This window comes from Balaenoptera physalus (genome assembly GCF_965194825.1).
Source record: "Balaenoptera physalus genome assembly, chromosome: 4".
Lineage (NCBI taxonomy): Eukaryota > Metazoa > Chordata > Mammalia > Artiodactyla > Balaenopteridae > Balaenoptera > Balaenoptera physalus.
This window is the reverse complement of record NC_138891.1, coordinates 34207031-34228504: the sequence shown is the minus strand read 5'-3', so window position 1 is coordinate 34228504 and position 21474 is coordinate 34207031. Positions and strand designations below refer to the sequence as shown.

General features: G+C 36.4%; 1 protein-coding gene across 22 annotated transcripts in view; it reads right to left on the bottom strand.

Moving 5' to 3' along the window:
• Positions 1-3913: 3913 nt before the first annotated feature.
• The window catches only part of MBNL1 (muscleblind like splicing regulator 1), a 174815-nt gene continuing 157254 nt past the window's right edge, over positions 3914-21474 (bottom strand). For 11 of the 22 annotated variants that reach the window (XM_082459603.1, XM_082459608.1, XM_082459602.1 and 8 more), the window contains 5 exons: positions 21143-21296; positions 13808-13843; positions 13014-13108; positions 9926-10000; positions 3914-7347 (listed from right to left, as the gene is read on the bottom strand). In XM_082459603.1, the coding sequence (XP_082315729.1) occupies positions 9944-10000; positions 13014-13108; positions 13808-13843; positions 21143-21296 (342 nt within the window). In that variant the 3' untranslated portion in view covers positions 3914-7347; positions 9926-9943. The remainder of the gene's footprint in view (positions 7348-9925; positions 10001-13013; positions 13109-13807; positions 13844-21142; positions 21297-21474) is intronic. The other 11 variants (XM_082459613.1, XM_082459598.1, XM_082459600.1 and 8 more) reach the window with 3 other exon arrangements.

Below are 21474 nucleotides of genomic sequence, written 5' to 3'. Positions count from 1 at the left end.
TAATTTGCTAGTTGTCCATTACAAAGGCTTCTTTTGTTCAGCCTCTGCTGCAGGCTTCTAGTTCCTCAGATGTCTTTCTACTTTCATCCGAAACCTAAAGTCAAGTTCCTCAGATGTCTTTCTACTTTCATCCGAAACCTAAAAGTCAAGTTCCTCAGACGTCCTTCTACTTTCATCCGAAACTTAAAGTCCTGTTATATTATGGGACTTCAGGGGTCTAGTTTTCTGCTTAGCTTTGCCACTCTCACCATAAGACTTTAGTCAAGAGGCTTATACTCTCTTCTAGACTAGTGTACTGTGTGCGGTTCTAAATAGATTTTGGAGATCTGCTTGGCTAACTTTTTGGTTCTTTGGCACGGCATTGCTTTGCATTTAAGTTCATGCATGGACTTCTTCTGCAGATTGCTCACGGATGTCCAGACCTTGGAAGCCACCACGACCACTGATTTCTACATCCCTTGTGAACATGGTGTTCTCCTGTGAATGGATCCTGTCTGCATGGGTAATTTGGGTCACAGCTACCCTGGTCCAAGCAATTGCCTTTCAGCTATAGCTTGGGGGGTATATTTCATTATTTAATTCCCCTATAGCAACTGTATATCTAGTGTCAGGACAGATTTAATAAACGAGGCACTTGGGGGTCTGAGGACCCATCCAGATGTGGAACACGTCTATGGAGAACTTCTATGCTTTTTTATTTCCTAGGACATGTATTCATGACCACAGCACACGCAGTGGTTGCAAGAGTTAAAATTTCCCTCCAGTGAGGCAGAGGGGTGAGATGTGACAGGGTGAGAGAGTGGCATGGACATATATACACTACCAAATGTAAAATAGATAGCTAGTGGGAAGCAGCCGCATAGCACAGGGAGATCAGCTTGGTGCTTTGTGACCACCTACAGGGGTGGGATAGGGAGGGTGGGAGGGAGGGAGATGCAAGAGGGAAGAGATATGGGAACATATGTATATGTATAACTGATTCCCTTTGTTATAAAGCAGAAACTAACACACCATTGTAAAGCAATTATACTTCAATAAAGATGTTTAAAAAAAAAAAAATTTCCCTCCAGTGAAATTGTGCCCTTTGCAGTGGAGTCATACAAGCCCACCTGAAGCCGCAGTTTAACCTGGCCACCAGGCTCTGCTAAATTCCAAGGGCAGGGATTCAACAGCCCAGGCTCCACCTAGAGGCACATGTGACTGAGAGCGGCAGTTAGAATTCACGTAACAACTCCGTGACTCCCCACCACCATGAACGAACCTTCAGGTTTATTCTTTACCTGTTAGAAATTCTGTCTTGTCATTATGAAACCCAATCAGGGAGAAAGAAACTGATCGCACTTGCTCGCACAAATATTTCTGAAAGACCTAAATAGGTCACTAATAGTAACAGATTTTATCTGTGTTCTAATCTGCCACTGCTCTTTTTTCCTAAAATGGTACACTCAAGGGCAGGATATATTTTTTTCCCCCAACATTTAATTAGCAAAAGAAAAATATCACATGAATAAAGAAAAAGCTCATACAACAAAAAAGGAAGAGAACCGAGGGGGCTGCTTCCTGAGAAGACAAAAAGGAGTAGCTCTGACCCCCTTGGTTGCCTCAGCCCCCTGGTGGAGGAGAGGTAAAGGGTAGGACAGGGCAGCTGAGGATGCCAGGTGTCCGGGGCAAGTGCCAGCTCTGAGGGAGTTTGGCTACAGGGCTTGGAGGAAGGAGAGTTCCCCAGCCCCGGGCCCCAATCTGCCCGAGCACACATCTAGAGTTTGCTCTTCGGGAGTTCAGAACACACAGGGCCCTTTGAGAACCTAGAGTCCAACTCATAAGAAGTCTGGAGGGGGAAGCTGTGGCCCGGCGTGGCCTCACACAGCTGCAATCTGAGGGTAGCTTCGGATTTACCGCCCACCCCAAGTGCTGCATAGCTAGGACCAACCATGGCAAGGACCGTATGCTGGAGGCTGGGCTGAGGCCAGCCATGGCACAAGGCCACTTTCTAGTCACACTTTCAGTGAGGTTCAGTGTTGTTTCGAAAGGTCAAGAAAAGTCAAAACAAATCCTTTAACATTTAATTCTCCAACTTTCGCATTTTGTATCCCTTCATATTAATACACGGACTTTGAACATTAAAGTGGGTATGTTCTAGGCTGTAAAAAGTTTCCAAATCTTGAACATTGGAATTTTTCTCCAGAACATATAGTAGACTGTCTCAAATAGTAAAGTGACTGCCTCAGACTCATCAGTGAGTGGAGTAAAAACAAGTAGAAAAACAGCAAAATCTCGTTGCTGACTGTCCCACAGGTTCACTCCCATGTTGAGTGACTATTTCCTGTATGAAGGTGCGCCTCAGTCAAATTTAGATTGTCACTGATCTTCAGGGTCATTCCAAGGTGTAAACTCCGTGAATGTCAAGGGTTTGTAATGAAATAAGAAACCAGACTTCTAAGACAGGGTCCCTTCCTGTGAGCTGAGGACCCCTAGTGGTCCCTGCAGTAATAACTCCTTCTGAACAATAAGCATTGTCTGGAGAATGAGTATCTCAAATTACTGTTTTTCAGATGCATGTATATGTTGTTGTGATTAATAAAAACGTTACAATTGCTTTTTTGTTACTGTAATTTTTTCAATTAAAAGTTACCCAAAAGTACTATCACTAATTGGAGAGGAGCCAGATTTTTTTTTTTTAATTTTTATTTATGTATTTATTTATTTATGGCTGTGTTGGGTCTTCGTTTCTGTGCGAGGGCTTTCTCTAGTTGCGGCGAGCGGGGGCCACTCTTCATCGCGGTGCGCGGGCCTCTCACCGTCGCGGCCTCTCTTGTTGCGGAGCACAGGCTCCACATGCACAGGCTCAGCAGTTGTGGCTCACGGGCCCACTTGCTCCGCGGCATGTGGGATCTTCCCAGACCAGGGCTCGAACCCGTGTCCCCTGCATTGGCAGGCAGATTCTCAACCCCTGCGCCACCAGGGAAGCCCCAGATGTTTTGATGTTACTCAAAAAGGTTGTGAACCCCTGCTTTAGATAATCTCCCCCAGGGCAGCTACTCTCTTTGAGGAGCAGCACTTTGAATAGTTGAGTCCACTGAAAATAACAGAAGTGTTCCACAGAACTCAGCCAGTAACAGAATTGTATTAATTATAAATAATGCAGTTATTTTTATTGCAGTAAGTTTTAGAAAACAAGCATTGACCTACAAAGGAGAATTTGTAGGCTCTGACCAAATATCAAATGCCACAGTCACACAGAGTAGCACTAAATGATCAAATGAGCAAATTTCTTCACATTGGAACTCTGGCTTTCACTGACTATCCGTGAAAATTGCAAAATGCAAAGCCATGTGGGATACCAGGCTTCACTTCAACAGAATTTTTAATTCACCATTTAAAAAACTCTCACACACACACACACACACATATACCACGCACACACACATTCTCAGGGGTCATGTCATGGCTTGGTTCAGCTGTGTGTGTGCATAAACTTTTATCCCTCTGAATCAAGTGTCATCATTATTGCATTTATTGAAATATTCTCTGATTGCCTGATTTCCTGGGCCAGTTTCCCGGGGCAGTCAGGCAAATAAAATTTCGTTTACAGAAAGAATTGGTAAGAGAATTTCCTTTTTTCCTTAGAATTTTCCCCTCTGGCATCTAAAATATATCAAACAGCACTTAAAGTGTCAGAGGAAAGGAGGACAAGATTTTTCAGAGAACACTGGGCAGTGGGGTGGCAATACATCATGATTCAGATTCTCCCTCTTGGTCTGAGAGGCTAGTGGGGAAGACAGTCAATGCCTTACTTGCCATCAGTTAACACCTTGTAATGAATTTCCACATCATTATGTTCGTCAAGACAGACAAGCATGGATGCTTGAAACGCACAAAAATAACTTACTCTTCAATCTCAGATACACAAATATACTTAAGAAAGAGAAGTTTTATTAGGGCAATTTCACTTTATTTTTCCATACAGCAAAGTCAACTACTGCAGTAATAATAAAATAAGCATAAAACAAATTGCAGCCCAAGACAAAATACATAATTTTAAGCAACTACAAGCAGAAAGTAAGTTGTGATTACATAATAGTAAAACCAAGCACATCTGTCCTTTCAGCAGATGAAAGCGTAGGGTTGCTGATAAGTGCAACACTATGACCAGCCGGAGTGAAGGCTGGATACACTAATTCATTAAACAAGTGCCCATTATCACATTTGCTTTTTTTGAGTGCTTCTGAGTTGAAAATTAAAACCATGAAATTTGAACTGGGTTTTACCTTTTTCACCTGCTGAAAGAACAGGATCCTACAGCAATTAAAAAACAATCACATAACAACTATAGCTACTGTGTGCTGTTTGGTTTGCCTGTTTATGGTTGAAATTTTGTGAAAGTCAATACTTGTTTTGAAGATTTTTTTCTTTTTTTTTTTTTTTGTGAACAATAAACCACTGAAATTGGCAGAAACTGATTTGAATAGTATATGTCCTTAGTATAGTTCTTTCTCTTTTTTGTTTTGTTGAAGTTTTAAACATGCAGTAGTTTTGAAAAATGTAAGGAATATCTGATCCATGATTTCACCTTAATGGTTGAAGTACCTGCTAGTTTTGGTAATGATCTTCAGGCAGATTTGGCCCAATGGAGTTTTTGTCAGTCATGAGATCTCGGAAGGATGGCATATCTTTCCAGCTGAAAAAATCCTGGCAAACTACAAGCTGTCCACAAAAAGCAAAGCAACATGTTTGAAGGGGTATGGAGTGCTAACTCTGTGCCACTTTTGCAAGCAATTTTGCTCAGTCTGTCATTGTATTAGCCTTAACAAAACTCCTTGTAATTATAGACGTTTTTATTCAAAATAAGATCTTACTATTATACAGGTTTCTCTCTTTTGACTATATACAGAAGTGCAAAAAGTCAACCTTCTCTCTAGACGTTCCAACATGCTAAATTGCAGCATAATCAACCCTCAAGAGTTTGCACACACGCTATAATTCTCATTACGTAAACTTTGAGTATTTGGATTATCAACAAAAAGTCCCTTGTTCTATTTATTGATTATGCAGCTTATTTATAACAAGGCCTGATATTCAGGGATTTCAAAAATATTAAACAATACTTTAACATTTGAAATGGATACAGTAGAAAATAAATTTTATTCTAATATCTAGGATCTAGATCTTCTTATAATAACTAATTACAAACAAAATAAATCATCAAAATATTACTCAATTGTCTGCCAGGATTGTTGCGATAGCAACAACTTAACTTCTTACTTAGCAATGATTATATATTTATAAGATATCCATATAAAAGATCTTTGTTCTTTTAATGAAAACTAGACAAGAACTAACAATGACTGACATTCTTACACTTTAATATTAAATCAGTAAAATATAAATCATTTAGTTAACAATAATACGAATATTCATATGACACTACATGTAATTCAAAACTGAGTATGTTATGAAGGAAAAACTACTTTAATTTTTTTTTATATTTTGAAAAATTCATCGGTAAAATCTAATAAAACAAGAGTCTATAAACTGAAATGGTATTCAATTGTTAATAGAAAATGAAATCTAATAAATGTAGGAAATGAAAAACTACATTTTAACAAGAAAAATAAGTAATATTCTATAATGTAACTAACTACAATAACATATGGAGTCACCATTACTCTCTTAACACGATTGAAATTACATTGGTATGGGTTCCAACCCGTAATGTAATAATCTAAGGCTTTAATAGATGTACAGTACAATCAGTAAAATCAACACATCAGTCTTATATTAGAAAGCATCTCTCTCAAGCATAAAAACTTGCAGTAAACTTGGAAGTATGGAAAGTTCTAGAACTGAACTTTCACTTCTCCCATTCCATACTAGAACTACCAGTGACCTGGCCCCTACTTCAGCAATTTTTACAACTGCTGAACAGAGCAAAAATATCCTTTACTAGCTGCAACATCCAAACCACAAAAAAGGAATTCCTTTGGATGAATCCATTCTTAAAAACTGAATGCACATCTATTTTTTTTTTTAATTTTGTAAAAGGCTTTCTAAGGCTATAAGCAGTAAATCTGAACAAAACAAAACAAAACAAATCACATATAAAATTCACCCATGTACTTGACCCACCCAGTGACTAGGTTAATTAAACATTTTCCCATTTTCATATTTTGGTTTATCATGCATCTGATGAGTGCTGCTTTCTTCTTTGTTTAGAGTCACTATTTTAAATGTGACTGTGATGAAGCATTTAAGCAAATGTGAAACCATTTTTGCAAAGCATTTAGAGTCTTCTGACTTTTGACAGAGCTATAAATAGAAGCAAAATAATTTCCTCCAACTTTTTTTTTTTTTGTGATCGTGTCTCAGAAATGGCATATCCCTTTTGAATAACATGTTATACAGTATAGTATGCATAAATATTACACTACAATGCATTAAAATAATTTTATATATATATCTATTATATATATCTCCAGTATGTGTGAGTTTATCTGTATTGAGAGAGTTTGTATTGTGCTGTCTATTTTGTTACTGTAAAGTTAAATCGGCCATTTCTGAGACAGCTTTGGTTTCCAAAAAAAAAGGAAAAAAAAAAAAGAATGGTGCCCTTTGACTGATTAGTACTAGCAAATAAGCAACAAAATGTGGCTCCGAAAACAATAACACTGAAGAAATAATACTCTAATTTGATGTACAGTCTATGGCACTTCATGAGAATCCTTAACAACATGGTACTTAAAGCCATGATGTGCTTTAAAAGATACACAGTTGTGGTTTTGCTTGGCACATTCATCTCTGTCAGATCCCTCCCTCACCACATCTTAAAATCTACTACATTAAAAATATTACTCTTAAACAAAAATGACTGTGCATGCACGCTCTCATCTATAATGGCAATTTTAAATACAAGGTGCACCTTTGTTATTTGTAAACCTTGAAAGAAATAAACTTATTTTTAAAAAATTATATCTTGGTCTACAGACGTACCAATACATAATAGAATCATGGTTACACCATAGTCTGTCTTTTCAAGATGGCATGAATATATAGGAAACTAATTAGGTCTTCATATTTGAATGCATCACTCTGTGCTAGAAAAGAAAGACAATGTTGTTCTTTTAGACAGGAATATCACCTCAGCACAAATATCAATTAAATGTACAAAGTGTATAGGCAACAGTGTGCAGTGGATTTCCATGTTGTCTTGTCTTCTGGTTAACATGCAATATGCGGATGTCTTGTGGCTGAGGGGTTTTTGTGTGTGTTGCTTGACGGTATATACACTATGGCTAATGACCTCGTCCTTTACTCTAACCAAGCACACTGTCCTTTCCTCTTTAGCATGATCTGCAAGGGAAAAAGAGATAATCTTCGTTAAAACAGACAATATCTAACAGCAGTTTCCAATATGCATTCAACATGAAAACTGTATTTCTTGGTTTAAAGAGTGAACACATGTATGTTGTATGTTCATGTAAAAACAAAAAACACCTCACAAGTACAAAGGACCTAAATTTGTTTATCCTTTCTTTGAGAATAAAATGACATGCACAGCTTAATAAAATTGTAGACTCTGAACAAATATCACCCAACACTAAGCTCAAAGTATAAAATACATTTGCAGAATCAAGGGGCATAATGTAGCAGAGCTCTTTTTAGCACTGCCATTGTGGGGCAGAATTTACAACTCATTTTACTTCTAAAGTTTAATAGTTTTCAAGAGTAATGATTTGGCCCACGAAATTAAAATCCATGCAACAATCCTATTAAACACAATTTGCTCTCTTTGGGTGCTTGATTAGCACAGTATGTGTTTGGAAAAAAATAAAAGAACGATACTCTACATGACTGTTTTGGATAATTTAACGTTTGGATTTTTCCCACTAAAGGCAAGAAAATAAAAATTGTTCCTTATGCTCCTGACAAATTAAGGTTGAATTGATATTACAATGCACCTGTGAACTGAGTTCCAGTTTTTACATGAAATTTGTTCCCAGAGAATCTTTGCATATTAAAATATTCTTTAGCACACAACCTTGAGAATGAAAGAAATCACGACTCTGCTGCACTCAAAAACCAGTTTAAATATTGTAACTCCTCATGAAAATGAGTAATCATTTGTTAAACGGAACATTAAAGAGCCTAAGTTTCAATACACACAAATCCACTGTTTTGCTAATTGATGAACTTAAGGCCATTTGCTATCATTTTTTTCAACCTGGATTATTGCTAAGAAATAGAACATAGTTACAGATAGACATACCAAACACACCCAACTGACTATAAAAGCTTGAAACAGTTTTTTTTTTAACATGTCAAAAAGAGAACTCTACTTCCAAACCTACATACTACAAAGTGATGTGCTTATTCAAAATGTGGCTATTGTTCAGAATAATAAACCTTATTATCAGAACTGCATCGACAGAACTTATGAAACACAAAAATCAGTTTCAGTAATTTAATTCAGGATTGCAGCATGTCTCTGGTAGTACTTCTCAGATTGAGTCTATCATTTCTTTCTTAAACGGCTCTCAGATTTCACCTATACCCTTCTCCTGCATGGGTTCACCCTTTGACCAGCTGTTACTATGCTCAAGGGCCTCTGAACTGGCCCATCTCCTGACTCAGCACCTCCGTCCCTTCTTCTGTAAGGCCCTGACATCTCCCTTCTCTCTGTAACAACCTTCATTGTCCAAATTCACTTAATTTCTGACTCTGTTAGGAAGAGCTGCTCCCTCATCTTTGCTCCAAGAGAAATGTGTTCAAACCTCTCTTAGTTTAATGTAGAGTGCTGAAATTTACATCATTATCTCATTATCTACTCATCTTTATTTCCTCGACCTGGTAATTAACACAGAGTAGCACCAAAAAATCATTTGTAAATATGTTAATGAACAGATAAATGAATGAAAGGAAGCAACAAAGAATGATCACCATCTTATTTACCAGACTCAGTTTTAGGCATTATGGCTCTTTCTAAATATAAAAATAGATACTTAATATACTTCTGCGCATGTAGATAACTTGAACGCATGCATACTGAATAAAACATATGCTCTATGGATGAAAAATGGTCATCTTTGCAAGTATCTAAGTCAATGTGTCTGAAAGTAAACCACAAGACTTTCAAATCATTTGAGCAACGACAACATCTTTAGAATTACACGATCCTCCAAGGTGACTATTCTGAAGTACCTAAAGTTTACCTGGATATATAGATGTGTGTGTGTGTGTGTGTGTACACGTGCACATATGTCCGTGTGTGAATATATTTATTTAAATCAGACTCTTCATATTCTAATGACCCTGTGTGTGGCGAAGCATGGGGTAAAGTGGGAACATGTTCTCATTTAGGATTCAGCAAAGCAGTTTTTGAATAAAATAAATGCTGACCTACACCAGGGATCAGCAAACTACTGCCTGTGAGCCAAATCTGGCCTGCTGCCTGTTTTTGTAAATAAAGTTTTATTGGGACACAGCACACCTTTTAGTTTACACGCTGTCTCTGGCTGCTTTCGTGCTACAGTGGCAGAGTGGAGCAGCTGTAACACAAACCCTATGGCCCACACAGCCAAAAATATTTACTATCTCATCTTTCAAGAAAAAGTTTGCCAGCCTCTGATCTATGCCTTCTATTTAGTTTTAAGTCGCCTTTTTTTCTTCACTATTGTGTTTATTTCTAATATGAAATAAAAACAAAATTAATATATCCTAAGTATTACACATATTTAAGCGACATCAACATATTTATTATGAATTCACATGATAAAATTCCTCATAACCCATCTAAGATAAAATTGTGAGCTCTATATAAATACTTTCTTTGAAATTTTGTAAAATTTTCTTAAGTGCATTACACAATTGTCATCTTAAAAAAAAAAAAAACTACCATGAATATACACTCTATATTACACAATGAACTTACTGTGTAGTGATGAAAATTCTACATCTGGGTAACATACTTGTGGCTAGTCAGATGTTCGGCAGATATTATGGGTATCTAGCAAATAAAAAATTATTTAATGAATGATCCATGCAAGCAAGCCAACAACCAAGAGATGAAAACATTTTAATATTAAGTTTTTTAAGAAAAGTGAAATTCAGCTGTGAGGTGACAGTCCTTATCTGGTCAACATAACAGTAAGTTAATGTAAACTTAATGCCAAAGTAGCAACTCATTTTTTAAAATCTTTGTGTTAAATACTATTCTATAAATGTTATCAGTTTTTAGGAAGTAAGAGAAGTAAAACTATCAAAAATTCATGCAGAGCAGTAATTGAAAGAAGCCCTTTTTGTTGGCCTACACACACACACCTGTGGTTTCAGTTATTCAGTAATCCAAAAAGTAAAGTAAGAAATGTCTTGCCTATTTTTGTGCAACCAGTTTCTACATTTTCATTCAACTGACGGTGTCTAACTTTTTTTCCAAGTTAAAAGTACCAGGTAAGAATTATAAAGGAGTATTTCAAAAGAACTGGATAACAGTGTTAAATCTACCTCAGAACATATTTCTGAATCCTGATTGCATATTTTATTGTATTTTAAATGGGCAAGAGAATTACAAAACTTGAGAGAAAATACAATAAGGAACCAATATAGAGGTGACTTGTTTCAATCATCCCCAAAGCCAAGATCTTCCAATTTGTAGCCTGATCCTCCTCCAGCCCAGAAGTATGGCTGCTGTCCTGGGAAAGGCAGCACAATAGATGAAGACAATCAGAGGAATGAAAGCATGGGTTCTAACACTAGTGATTCATTTCCCGGTGTGTAACCTTGAGCAAAGCACTTACTCTACGCCTAGGTTTCCTCATCTCTAAAATGGCACAAATCCCATTTCGGCAAGGTTGATGGGAGAATAGTAAAACCACATACATGAAGGCATTTTGTTGTTGTTTCAATTTAGATGTCCTAGACCAATTCAACATATTACAATCCACAGTCTGGAGTGTAAATTAATATGTCTCTATTTTATTTCCATTTCTCAGCTGATATCTTTACACAATTTTACAGCATTGGCAAATGGCACGAAAATGTGCTCCAAGCATAATGAAGCTTCTCATACCATTTTTCCTGCTGCTGCAGGACAGGATGTTGCACCCAACAGTGTAGAAGCATCAAGGATGGGGCTGTCGAAACATACCAAGGACCTTCAACACCAATCGATGCAGATGAAGGGCCAGCTATAAACTTCTGCATGCATGCAGGCTGCATTTTGTGGCATCAGCTATTTCCAGCATTGCTACTGTACTGTAGGCATATACATATGTATGTATATGTAGATATAATATATGTGTGTATATATATATATCCATTCCCTTTTCTTTCTTTTGGTTGTGAAACAGTATGAAGACCCAAGATTATGCATGAAATGGTCACAGCACAATGCAAAAAGTAAAGTGTCCCCTACAACCAAGGTGGCCAGGGCATGTTGAAATTTGCTTTGCTGTAGTTCTGCTTACACCAGCAATTCTAATAGTCATACATGGTACACACAAGAGAGTTCAACATCATTAATCTGCGCCATAAACGGACTGCATTGAATCCATTAAGATATTTCTACCATAGATTACTTACTAACATGCCACATATGCACAATCTAGCATTCTTGTAAATGAGTCTGACGTGTTAGCATAAATCCAGGGCTATTTTGACAAGCTTTGGAAAAACTAATGATTCTTTGCCAAGAAATGTTTAAAGCTTGTCTGAAACTTTAAAATACATCCATTTTGGCATGCTGCTTTTGAAAGTTTTTAATGGCTACACTAATAGCTTATAGTTCTTCTTCAACAGTACATGGTGCACTACCGAAACAAGGGTGGCTACTCCTTATAGCAATAACTGCGAATTCGGATGGCACTTAATTGGCCTTTTTTTCCCAAAGGGGCAACATGTTGATTCCCATCTGATACTGGTTCTTTTGAGAATCATTTGGCTACATTTAACCTTGGTCTGGGGGTTATGTGAAATTTGATTTGCCTCTAGATTTTTTCATATGCTATTAACCCTATTGAACTTTACTTTCATAACAAACATATCTATATATTCAAGCCAAAGCCTACTTCACATAAATTTGACTTTGATTCAACCAGTATTTTCTAGAACATACTTTTAAATAGGAGCAGAAAACGCTGGTTGAATCCATGCAAATTTTAAAATGTAAATATTTTAATAATCAATTTCTTTTGAATAATCACATCATAAAGTTTAAATTTCTGAAACAGATTCCTTTTACTTAAAAATATCCTGTGTATTTGTCACTCCATAAACTTGTATGGAACATAGAATGACTCAATTTGCCGTACTGGATGCCTTTTTTTTTCCTTCATAACCCTCCAACGTTTATGCTGAGTAGTTACAGAAATAAGAGCACTTAGGAATTTTATTTTTTCCCTTAAATCATTGAGAATCAAAACTTGGACACAAATTTAACTTATTTTGAATATGCAATCTGCTTATTGAATAAAACTATAATGAATTTGTAACAAACTCTATTTACAAGAGTGGTCATTTGTGGCATAGATAACACATTTAAATATTTTGCTTTTTATGAAGAATTTGGGCAAGAACTAAGAAATTGTATATATCAAATGCTTATAACAAAAACCTTAAAATCACCTGTATTTTAAAAAGTATAAGTTTCAGGTGTGCCGCATTGTAGTTCAACATCTGTATACACTACCCTATATAATTTCGATTGGTCAAAACACTTGCGTGATGGATTGAGACCAACTGAGAATTGCTTGTGTAAATATCATTTTAGTAGCTTTAGAAATGGAGCTGCGACAACTTTGGAGCACTTATAAATGGCAAAAAAGCATTCTGCCGCTCATCAGAGAGAATGTGTAGGCCAACAAGAGGTATCTTTGAAACCCCATGCTCTTAAAGCACCCTCTACAGCCCTCACGGACATGCGACTCCCACGGACCTCAGTGGGAAATCCACGTGCATCAGGGCTGTTGGACTGAGCCCTACGAGAGTTGGTTTTTAAGAAACAAAGCTGTAAATTAGCAAACCTGGTTGGCTGTGGCGGTTGCAGCGAAGGGAACACTTGTGGCAGATGTTGTTGCTGCGGACACAGTGGCTGGCGTAGCACCGTGCACCATGGGAACTTTCGGAGGGAAAATCATATAAGCAAACATACAGAAGAGTGTAGCAATATGGAAACCATGGCAACATGGAGGAGATAATTGGGCATGGTATTTATCACAGCAACAAGCCGTGTGACGGGGGTGTCATCACCAGTGAGTGACATGCAATCACAGCGCAAAGCAGGACAACATTCCAAGGAGAGAAGGGGAAGGGGGATGAAAGAGAAAAAAAAAAGGGGAAAAAAAGCTTGTTACCATCAAATCAAGAAAATTGACACAAACAGGCTTAATTTGCTAAGTCAAAAACAGGAATTTTATATAGTGTTCATAGTCAGACATTCAAAATCTAAGTCAAAATACAGGTATTTACTTCATATATACAATTAATCTGTTTGAATAAAAGTACGTTTTCTTATTTACTATTGTAAAAATATACAATATATTACTTTTATGAGATAGTTTTTTTTTTTTTTTCTTACACACCAGAACTCATAGTCCAATCAAAATCCACCAGAGGTGACTAAAGGCAACTTGTGTGTAAAGAAAACATTTATGTGAGTCCGTGTCAATTAAATAGAAAATGGCATTTAATTGACAGGTGTTAGTAAAAAGGGAATGGACTTGCCCAATAGATATAAGTTAAACTTAGCAGTGGATTTTGAGGGGCTGTGAGGTGCACCATAGGTTTAAGATAATCAAGAAACAAAGCTGGCACCTACCAACACTTGTAGCGGGTGTCATGCACAATATTGAACCTGCCCATCATGCATTGCAACAGGAAGGTGGATTTGAAAAGGGAAAAGAATTAAAACATCCCATCACACGTGTAATTAGGAAATTCATTTGAACAAAGAAGAAAAATTGTTATTATGGGAACAGTGGCATGTAACAGTCAGCACGATCAAATCATACAATAGCATAGTGATCAATTAGAACTAGTCTCGAGTGAAGAATAAAAGCCAGTTTAACTGTGTGCTGGTACACGCTGTTTCTCCTAATTACTGCCTACAAATAAAAGTATTTGGGGAAAAAACTGAAACCTGCTTAATTCTTTTAAAAATAATACTGCAATTTGTTTTGTTTTGATCTGGTTACTAGCCACCTGGCAGCTTTGCTATTTCTGACTTCAACCTATGAACTGAGCACACGTTAAATCGTCTGAGATATTTATTATTAAGACGCTAAATAATCCAATGCACAAAGCTGACTTGACAATGTAATGAAACCGAAACATTCATTTTCATTCCTTTGGTTTTATTTATTTCCCTGTTCACTGTAGCGACAACAACACAGACACGGAAGGGGTTGTGATCATCCAGTCAGGGATTTTATTCGGAGGGGTACCAAGCAATAAATTATGCACAAAGCGAAAGTGAACTTCTGCATTGCCTCAGTTGGGAATTTAAATGCAAGGAAAACATTTAGACGGGATATACTTTCGTATAAGTCTCGAGCTGGTTTACTTAGTAGGTATCTGGGAAAACAGACTGGTTTTCACTGCTGGTTTAGACCCTCAGGACTTCTTGGAATAGCAAGTGTTCTACAAAATTTCACGTCCAAGAAATGGTTGATTAGATTTCAGTAAAAACCCTGAATGGGAGATAATGAAGATATATACATTGCATACGGGCTGTTAGCATATGGGATGCTCACAATGGCTCCACCATGACGTTAAAATCAATATTACGTATCTAGTCCCTGTTCTCTTTGACATATAAACATTGAAAAATCTAACTTATTTTACCAACTATGGGGCACTTTCCCACATACTGAATTGCTGTTCTTTCTATGAGATTATTTTAGACTGCTAGGTTTTAAAATATCAAATGATTTTATGTTTCTATCTGAATCTTGGTGCGTCCTATTTAAATACTAGCAGCATCTGGGATGAACATTTGTTAGGAAAATATCTGCCAATTGCGTCTTGTCAGAGATGGCCCTATAAAACAAAGCTGCCATTGAGAAGCACAGATTACTTAACTGGCATCCTTGTAACAGATGCAATTAGACTGTTATCACAATTACACGGTGGGCACAATGATCAGTGATTAAACTAGGTAATGGAGCTAAGGTGGCATCCTCTCAGGTGGAGTACTATTACATTGATAGGCATTATTTAAGACACTTGAAGATCTCTGTCATTTGCTACCACTACTGAGTCAAAGACTTGTGAAAGACAACAAAAACAAACCAGTGATAACAAAGACGGTAATTTGAGACAGTAGAGCAAGCAAAACTTAATACTCTAGATCTTATGAAATCATTATCCTATAATAGTGGGGTGGGAAGACTGAGAAAGAGAGGATGAAAAGATGAATGAAAAAGAATAATGTGCAATTTGATAAATATTCGTTTTAAATACTGTACAGGTTATAGGTTTTAAATTTATTATTATGCTGCAATTTGCCTATTGTATTTCATCCCATGCATAATTAAGGCTGCACATGCTGAAAATGAGTTAACCTTACCCTAGCTCTCTAAAACTCTAAAGCATTTATGATTTGCATTTCAGTTTGAGTTATCTTCCTTATTAACATTATAACCAATGCACACAGTTTTGAGAGGGATTTGCAGCAAATAAACATAAGGCAGCAATGAAAATACTAGCCAGGGTGCAATAACTCACAAATATGAAGACATAATGCTGTAGGACCCACTTACCAAAAACAAAAATCACTTTTGAAATGACCATAATATCCATCTTTACATCAGATGGGTTGATTGATTAATAATGATTGTACAAGTAGCCAATTAAAAGTTTTTTCTTCAATTTTCAGCACAAGGCAACATTTAAGTGAATGTATTTGTCAATTTCGAATTTCCCCTACGAAGATATTTGCAGAGCAGAATGGTGTGTTTCTGAGGAATGCAATACTTTAATTACATGATATTTGTGTTAAAATTTTAAATTGATCTGTATGAAGGTGCAGAAAAAATTACTAGGAAGGTAAGTCACAAATGAGACGTATGTGTAGGTAAAATCAGTTCAAGGAGAAAGGAAGGAAGTAGAGAGAAAAAGAATTATACTGGAGATTTGGTTGGAGGTTTGAATTTAGATATGGTAATTCAAGCCTATTTAGGTAGATTATGATAGAAGTATAAAGCTGATTCAAAGTCTACTAAAAATAATTTATATCATTTCAAACTAAAAGTTCACAATCAGTTGAATTATTCTCAAAATTGATATCTAAAAAAGCAACAGCTTCATATAATTTATTTGTTTCTATTCAATCTATTGAATTCTACTTTATTGCACTACTGAGTTGGGAAATAATAAATAAAACTCAGTGCTTACTACATTCCAGGCTTTATTCTAAACTCTTAGACCTGTCTATAAAAGTGCTTTAAGAAAATGTTTCTATCAAATATGTTTAGAACTCACTTAAACACAACTCTATGAAATAATTACTACTATTATGCCTTTTATAGATGAAAAAAAATGAAAGTATAGAGAAATTATATCTTGTGGTAGAGCTATATTTAAACTTCCAAGCCAGATTTGTAATCACTATGCTAAGTTTCAAGTAAACCATCTGCATTAATTTCATTAACTCTAATGAAAGTGATAAGCTGGAAATCTTTGTTTTCTATTCTTTCTGTAAAAACAACCCCATCCCTCTGCAACTCCCCTCTCACTCCAACCCCTCAGGAAAGTTTCCTGGCCTTTTGTTTCCTTATTTCTGGTAGTGCTGCCACGCAAGGCGAAGCTGAAGCCGTTTACAGTAAACTTATTTTTAGGTCTTTTGAAATCACAAACCTAAACTGACTGAGGGCAATATGCTAGGAGGAGAGAAGAGAGGTGTGCTTCTGAGGATGTAGGCAAAAACTGTGAAGGACAGCAGAAAGAAAAGTTCCTCCAGACCCTGGAGAGGAGGCAGGCAGTGTGCAGGGTCCCTGGGTAGTTAGGCATGTGGCATGTTCTTTCACAGCAGCCCGGCAGGCAGCAGGCTTTCCAGGGAATGGGCTGCACGGGAGGCTAAGGGGCTCAGGCAAGGATGCTTGTACCCAAGGCAGGCATAGAAGCCCTGGAGTACCTGCCTTCAAGAGATCTTGTAAACATGGACATTGAGTACATCAGCAGTGACCAGTACTGACTGAAGAATGGAGAATGGGTAGCCTGTCTGAGACTACTGGACTGCACAGGACCTCTATTTGAGTAGAGACAGAAAGAAGAGATGTGAAGATGGGGTTCTGGAATCCCAGTGATGTCACCTGATATTTCTATCCAACACAGTGAAATTGGAGTTTAGAATTGGACTTAATTTCAGTTCAGGAAAATAAATCTGATGTAAATAAAAGTGTTATTTCTTACACACTCTAATTTCAGGGATGAAATTTATAACTACAACATACGTAGACCCTAGATTATGCATAATCTGTATAAATAGTGAATTTAGTTTTAAAGGGTGAAGGTTAAAAAAAAAAGGACTATATATCTAAAAAAAAAAAACCACCAAAGCTTCAATGTGAACTTAATCCAAATTACTTGTATTTATCTTTAAGTGAGATGGAGGGTGTAAAAACGAAAGGCCAGAAAACTTTCTTGGGGTGGGTGGGAGGGAGATGCAGTGGGATGGGGTTGATTGAATGGAAAGATGGATGAATGGACGGATGGATGAGTAGACGGATGGGTGGATGGAAAACAGGGAAGGAACAGAAGAAAGAGAGGAAGGGAAGGAGGTAGGGTGAGAGAGAAGAACAGATAGATGGTTAGAAGGATGGATGGATAAATGGATAGATGAATGCATACATGGATGGATGATGGATAGATGGGTATAGGCCACGTAAGTCCCAGTTTGTTCTTAAAAGTTACGGTATATACTAATTTTTCTTAGCTAGCTAGCTGGCTTGCCACTGAACCCTGATCTTTTGCTAGCAACTTACTCTGTATACAGAGTTACCTGCTCTAAAGATTTAGCCAACCATGCTTCACTGTAACTTCAATGAAATAGACCTGCATGTCCCTGAAGTTATGATTGAAGCAACAGACTACAGAGCCCTAAAACTCTAAACTGCAAAAAATAAATGACTTCCTTTTTCTAATCAGTTCCAATAAAGTCTTCAGACTATAACTTCCAAATTATAATACTGTGGTTAGATAGGATGCTCTGATCATATAATTCTTCTATACATCTGCAGAATAACCTAGACTTTGGAAAATGACTTTCTTTTTCTCCCAGGTGTTATACGTAAGATGACATATGAATTTGTGGTAGGATGGATTTTCTGTAGCTCTCAAAGTATACTTAAAAACTTAAATTAGTTGACAATATTTCAAAATTGAGAGATTTCACATATGAATATCCAAATGTCCAGAATATCTGGAAAAAAAATCATAAGATCTGGCAACACTGGACACCAGGGCCACTGCATTAGGTTGTACAGTTTGTATACAACCAACCCTGGGAGGAAAAGACACAACCACCCCTTGTTCACAAAGACTCTGATGTACATGGAACCACAAAGGGTATTGTGCAGTGCACAATACCTACTAGGCAGATAATCCTCTAAGGCAGCAAAGGGCTAAGTCTGAACACTGACCGTCCCCTTTAGACTGGGCCTGTGCTCTCCAGTGCCTCCCAGACCCCACAGCTCCTAATTTATTTCTTGCTCACTTATTCATGTTTCCTGCCTGGCCCTTAAGGCGTTTGGGTTTTATATTCTCTGCATTAGATTTCCTTCCTTTCTGGCTGTCTGATAAAGTGGTTTGGCAGAAGTATAAATGGGCTATCCATTTTAACTTTTTAATGCCATAGTGGCACACAGGTATGTATGATAATGAAAATTTTATTTTTGGCTGCGCAATGAGCGCAATGCAGGATCTTAGTTCCCTGACTAGGGATCGAACCCGTGCCCCCTGCAGTGGAAGCGTGGAGTATAAACCACTGGACCGCCAGGGAAAGTCCTGACAATGAAAATATTTTTAAGGAATGATGGAGGCAGTACTTACTTCTGATTATGTGACTAATAAAGGTTAACCTGCAGCTTAAGCTCTTTAAAACTGGGTTACAAATAAATCTTATTTGATATTACTATTGCAATAATTTCATAGCATGTTGACTACAAATATCAAGAACAGAATATTTCTGATGCAAATTCATCATAAAAACGCAAATGCATCTTAAAAATTTCAGCATATTTCAATATATTGTGGCACATTTTATTTAAATTAACAATGCTTAGTTTCTAGAACAGAGAGATAAGTATGATTCTGACTTATGAAGGTATTTATTGTTTTTCTCTGACTTGACCTTACCTATCATCTTTTGCTCTGTCCTATCCACAGACTAAAAACCATTCCAGGGAGAGACTATTGTCATAAGTCAGAGTCATGCATATCATGCAATTAATGATTATACTTATTTAGAAAAATCTTCAGTCATTTGAATGTTTTTGGAGAAACTGATGCAAAACCCATTTGATAAAACAGATTATTTTAGGTTTCTTTAAATAATTTATGGAAGAAGTTAGATTTGTTTTTATTTTTAGATTTTTAAATAGGGAAACTGTCATTTCTAGTAGTAATGTTTTATTCAATGAAATAAACTGACAAAAATAATTTTTAATTTCTTCAAAGAGATTATGGTAGTTACCTACAATCCCTTGAAACTTTGTCTACTGAGCTGACTATAGAAAAATTGATAGATTACTTGTTGGAGACAGCATAAATCCAGGGGCATGGCAATTTATACTAAAGCAAAAAGATTCATTTCTGGAAATCTCTGAAAAACTGTATACGTTGAGAAGAAATGTTTTAATCTTATAAAACTTAAAACAAATGTGACTTTTCCCTCAGAATGCAACAAATACCCTACAGATCAAAATGATTTAATTTCTGTTCTAAAATGGACAAACTGCAACTTGATAGACACTATTTCATGAGTACAAATATCATTTTATCTGTGGTTCTAGGACAGGCTATTTCAATTAGTGGAATATTCTAGTTCATTGAATGTTACTACATATTCTACATAGGGATGGCTAGTTTTCAAAGATGAGCTGTATATAAAGTTGTGCTTAGCAGTAAAAACTAATGTGAATATAATTTATTCTCATTCTTCAAAAACAAATTAACACATTCCCTCACGGCATTTTGAACCTAATGCACTGTAAATACTGTTAACATAGTACAATATACTAATGGGGCTGGATCTTTGACATACACATCTAGTCATAAATTTATCAATTTAATTAATAAAATTATTGTATTAAATAAATCTCTTAACACATGGTAATTTTTTAGAAAGATTAAGAGGTAAAGAGGAAAATAAGATTAGAGTCTCTGGTTAGTTGAATTCCAGATTACAAGAAGTGTAATATGTATTTTCTGAAGTAAATGATGAGTGAGCAAAAATAATAAATTTCCAGATAACTAATTTTCTGATTATTTATGTTTTTAAATTATATATCTTTGTGTATAGTTCTAGAGTATGTTTATTTGACTAAGTTGTAATCAACTGAAACCACAAATGTATAACTCAACAATAAATGTAAACTTCACTGGGCACTTAGGGCTACTTCAATATTAGCTCAGGAGCAACAATTTTAAGTGATGTAACTGATTGGTACTGATAAGAGCACTTTTTAAGAGCTCTGGAACACAGAGTCAGTTTTTTATTCTCCACCTTGAAAACAAAAAGGCTGAAAAATAAAAATCAAAACTGAAAAGTGTCATTTCATATAATTCAAATGAACTCTATGGAATCATGAAGGCAAAGGGGTCTTACAGCAGGAAAGGGTCATAAAATAGCTTGACAGACATATAACAAACGGTGTTGAGGAAAGAGAAAAGAAAAGAAAAGAACTCTATTTCAATTCCAAATTACACAGACAAAAATAAATATATAAAACATCAGTGATCTCTAATCCATCTTTCATTAAGCTAAAATTCTTAGTTTTTAAGGAAAATCCTAGGAGATACCTCAGACAAGTTTCCATCTTACCTTCCACCTGCTCTATGGCTAAAAACAACTGGGGGCATGGTTTACCTGCTCTACCAGTAGAACTCTACATGGACCATCAGATTCATTTATTAATAAACTCAAACCCCTTACCTGGTGGGAGAAATGCTGTATGCTGTTGTAACTGCATGTTGGCTAGAGCCTGTTGGTATTGGAAAATACCAGTGTTAAAGACTGCGGTGGCACCGTTGGTTTTTTCAAGAGCAGGCCTCTTTGGTAATGGGGGAAGTACAGCTTGAGGAATTCCCTGTTTAGTGAATGAGTATAAAAAACAAATACCAGTAAAAAGAGAAAAAGAAAAAAGAAAAATCAGTTGAAGGCTAAAATTGTTAGGAAGCATGAGCAAGCAAGCAGCAGAGCACTTAACTACCCAAGGGGAAAAAACATTCAATAAACAAAAATTTAAAGGGGAAAAAAAAAAGCAA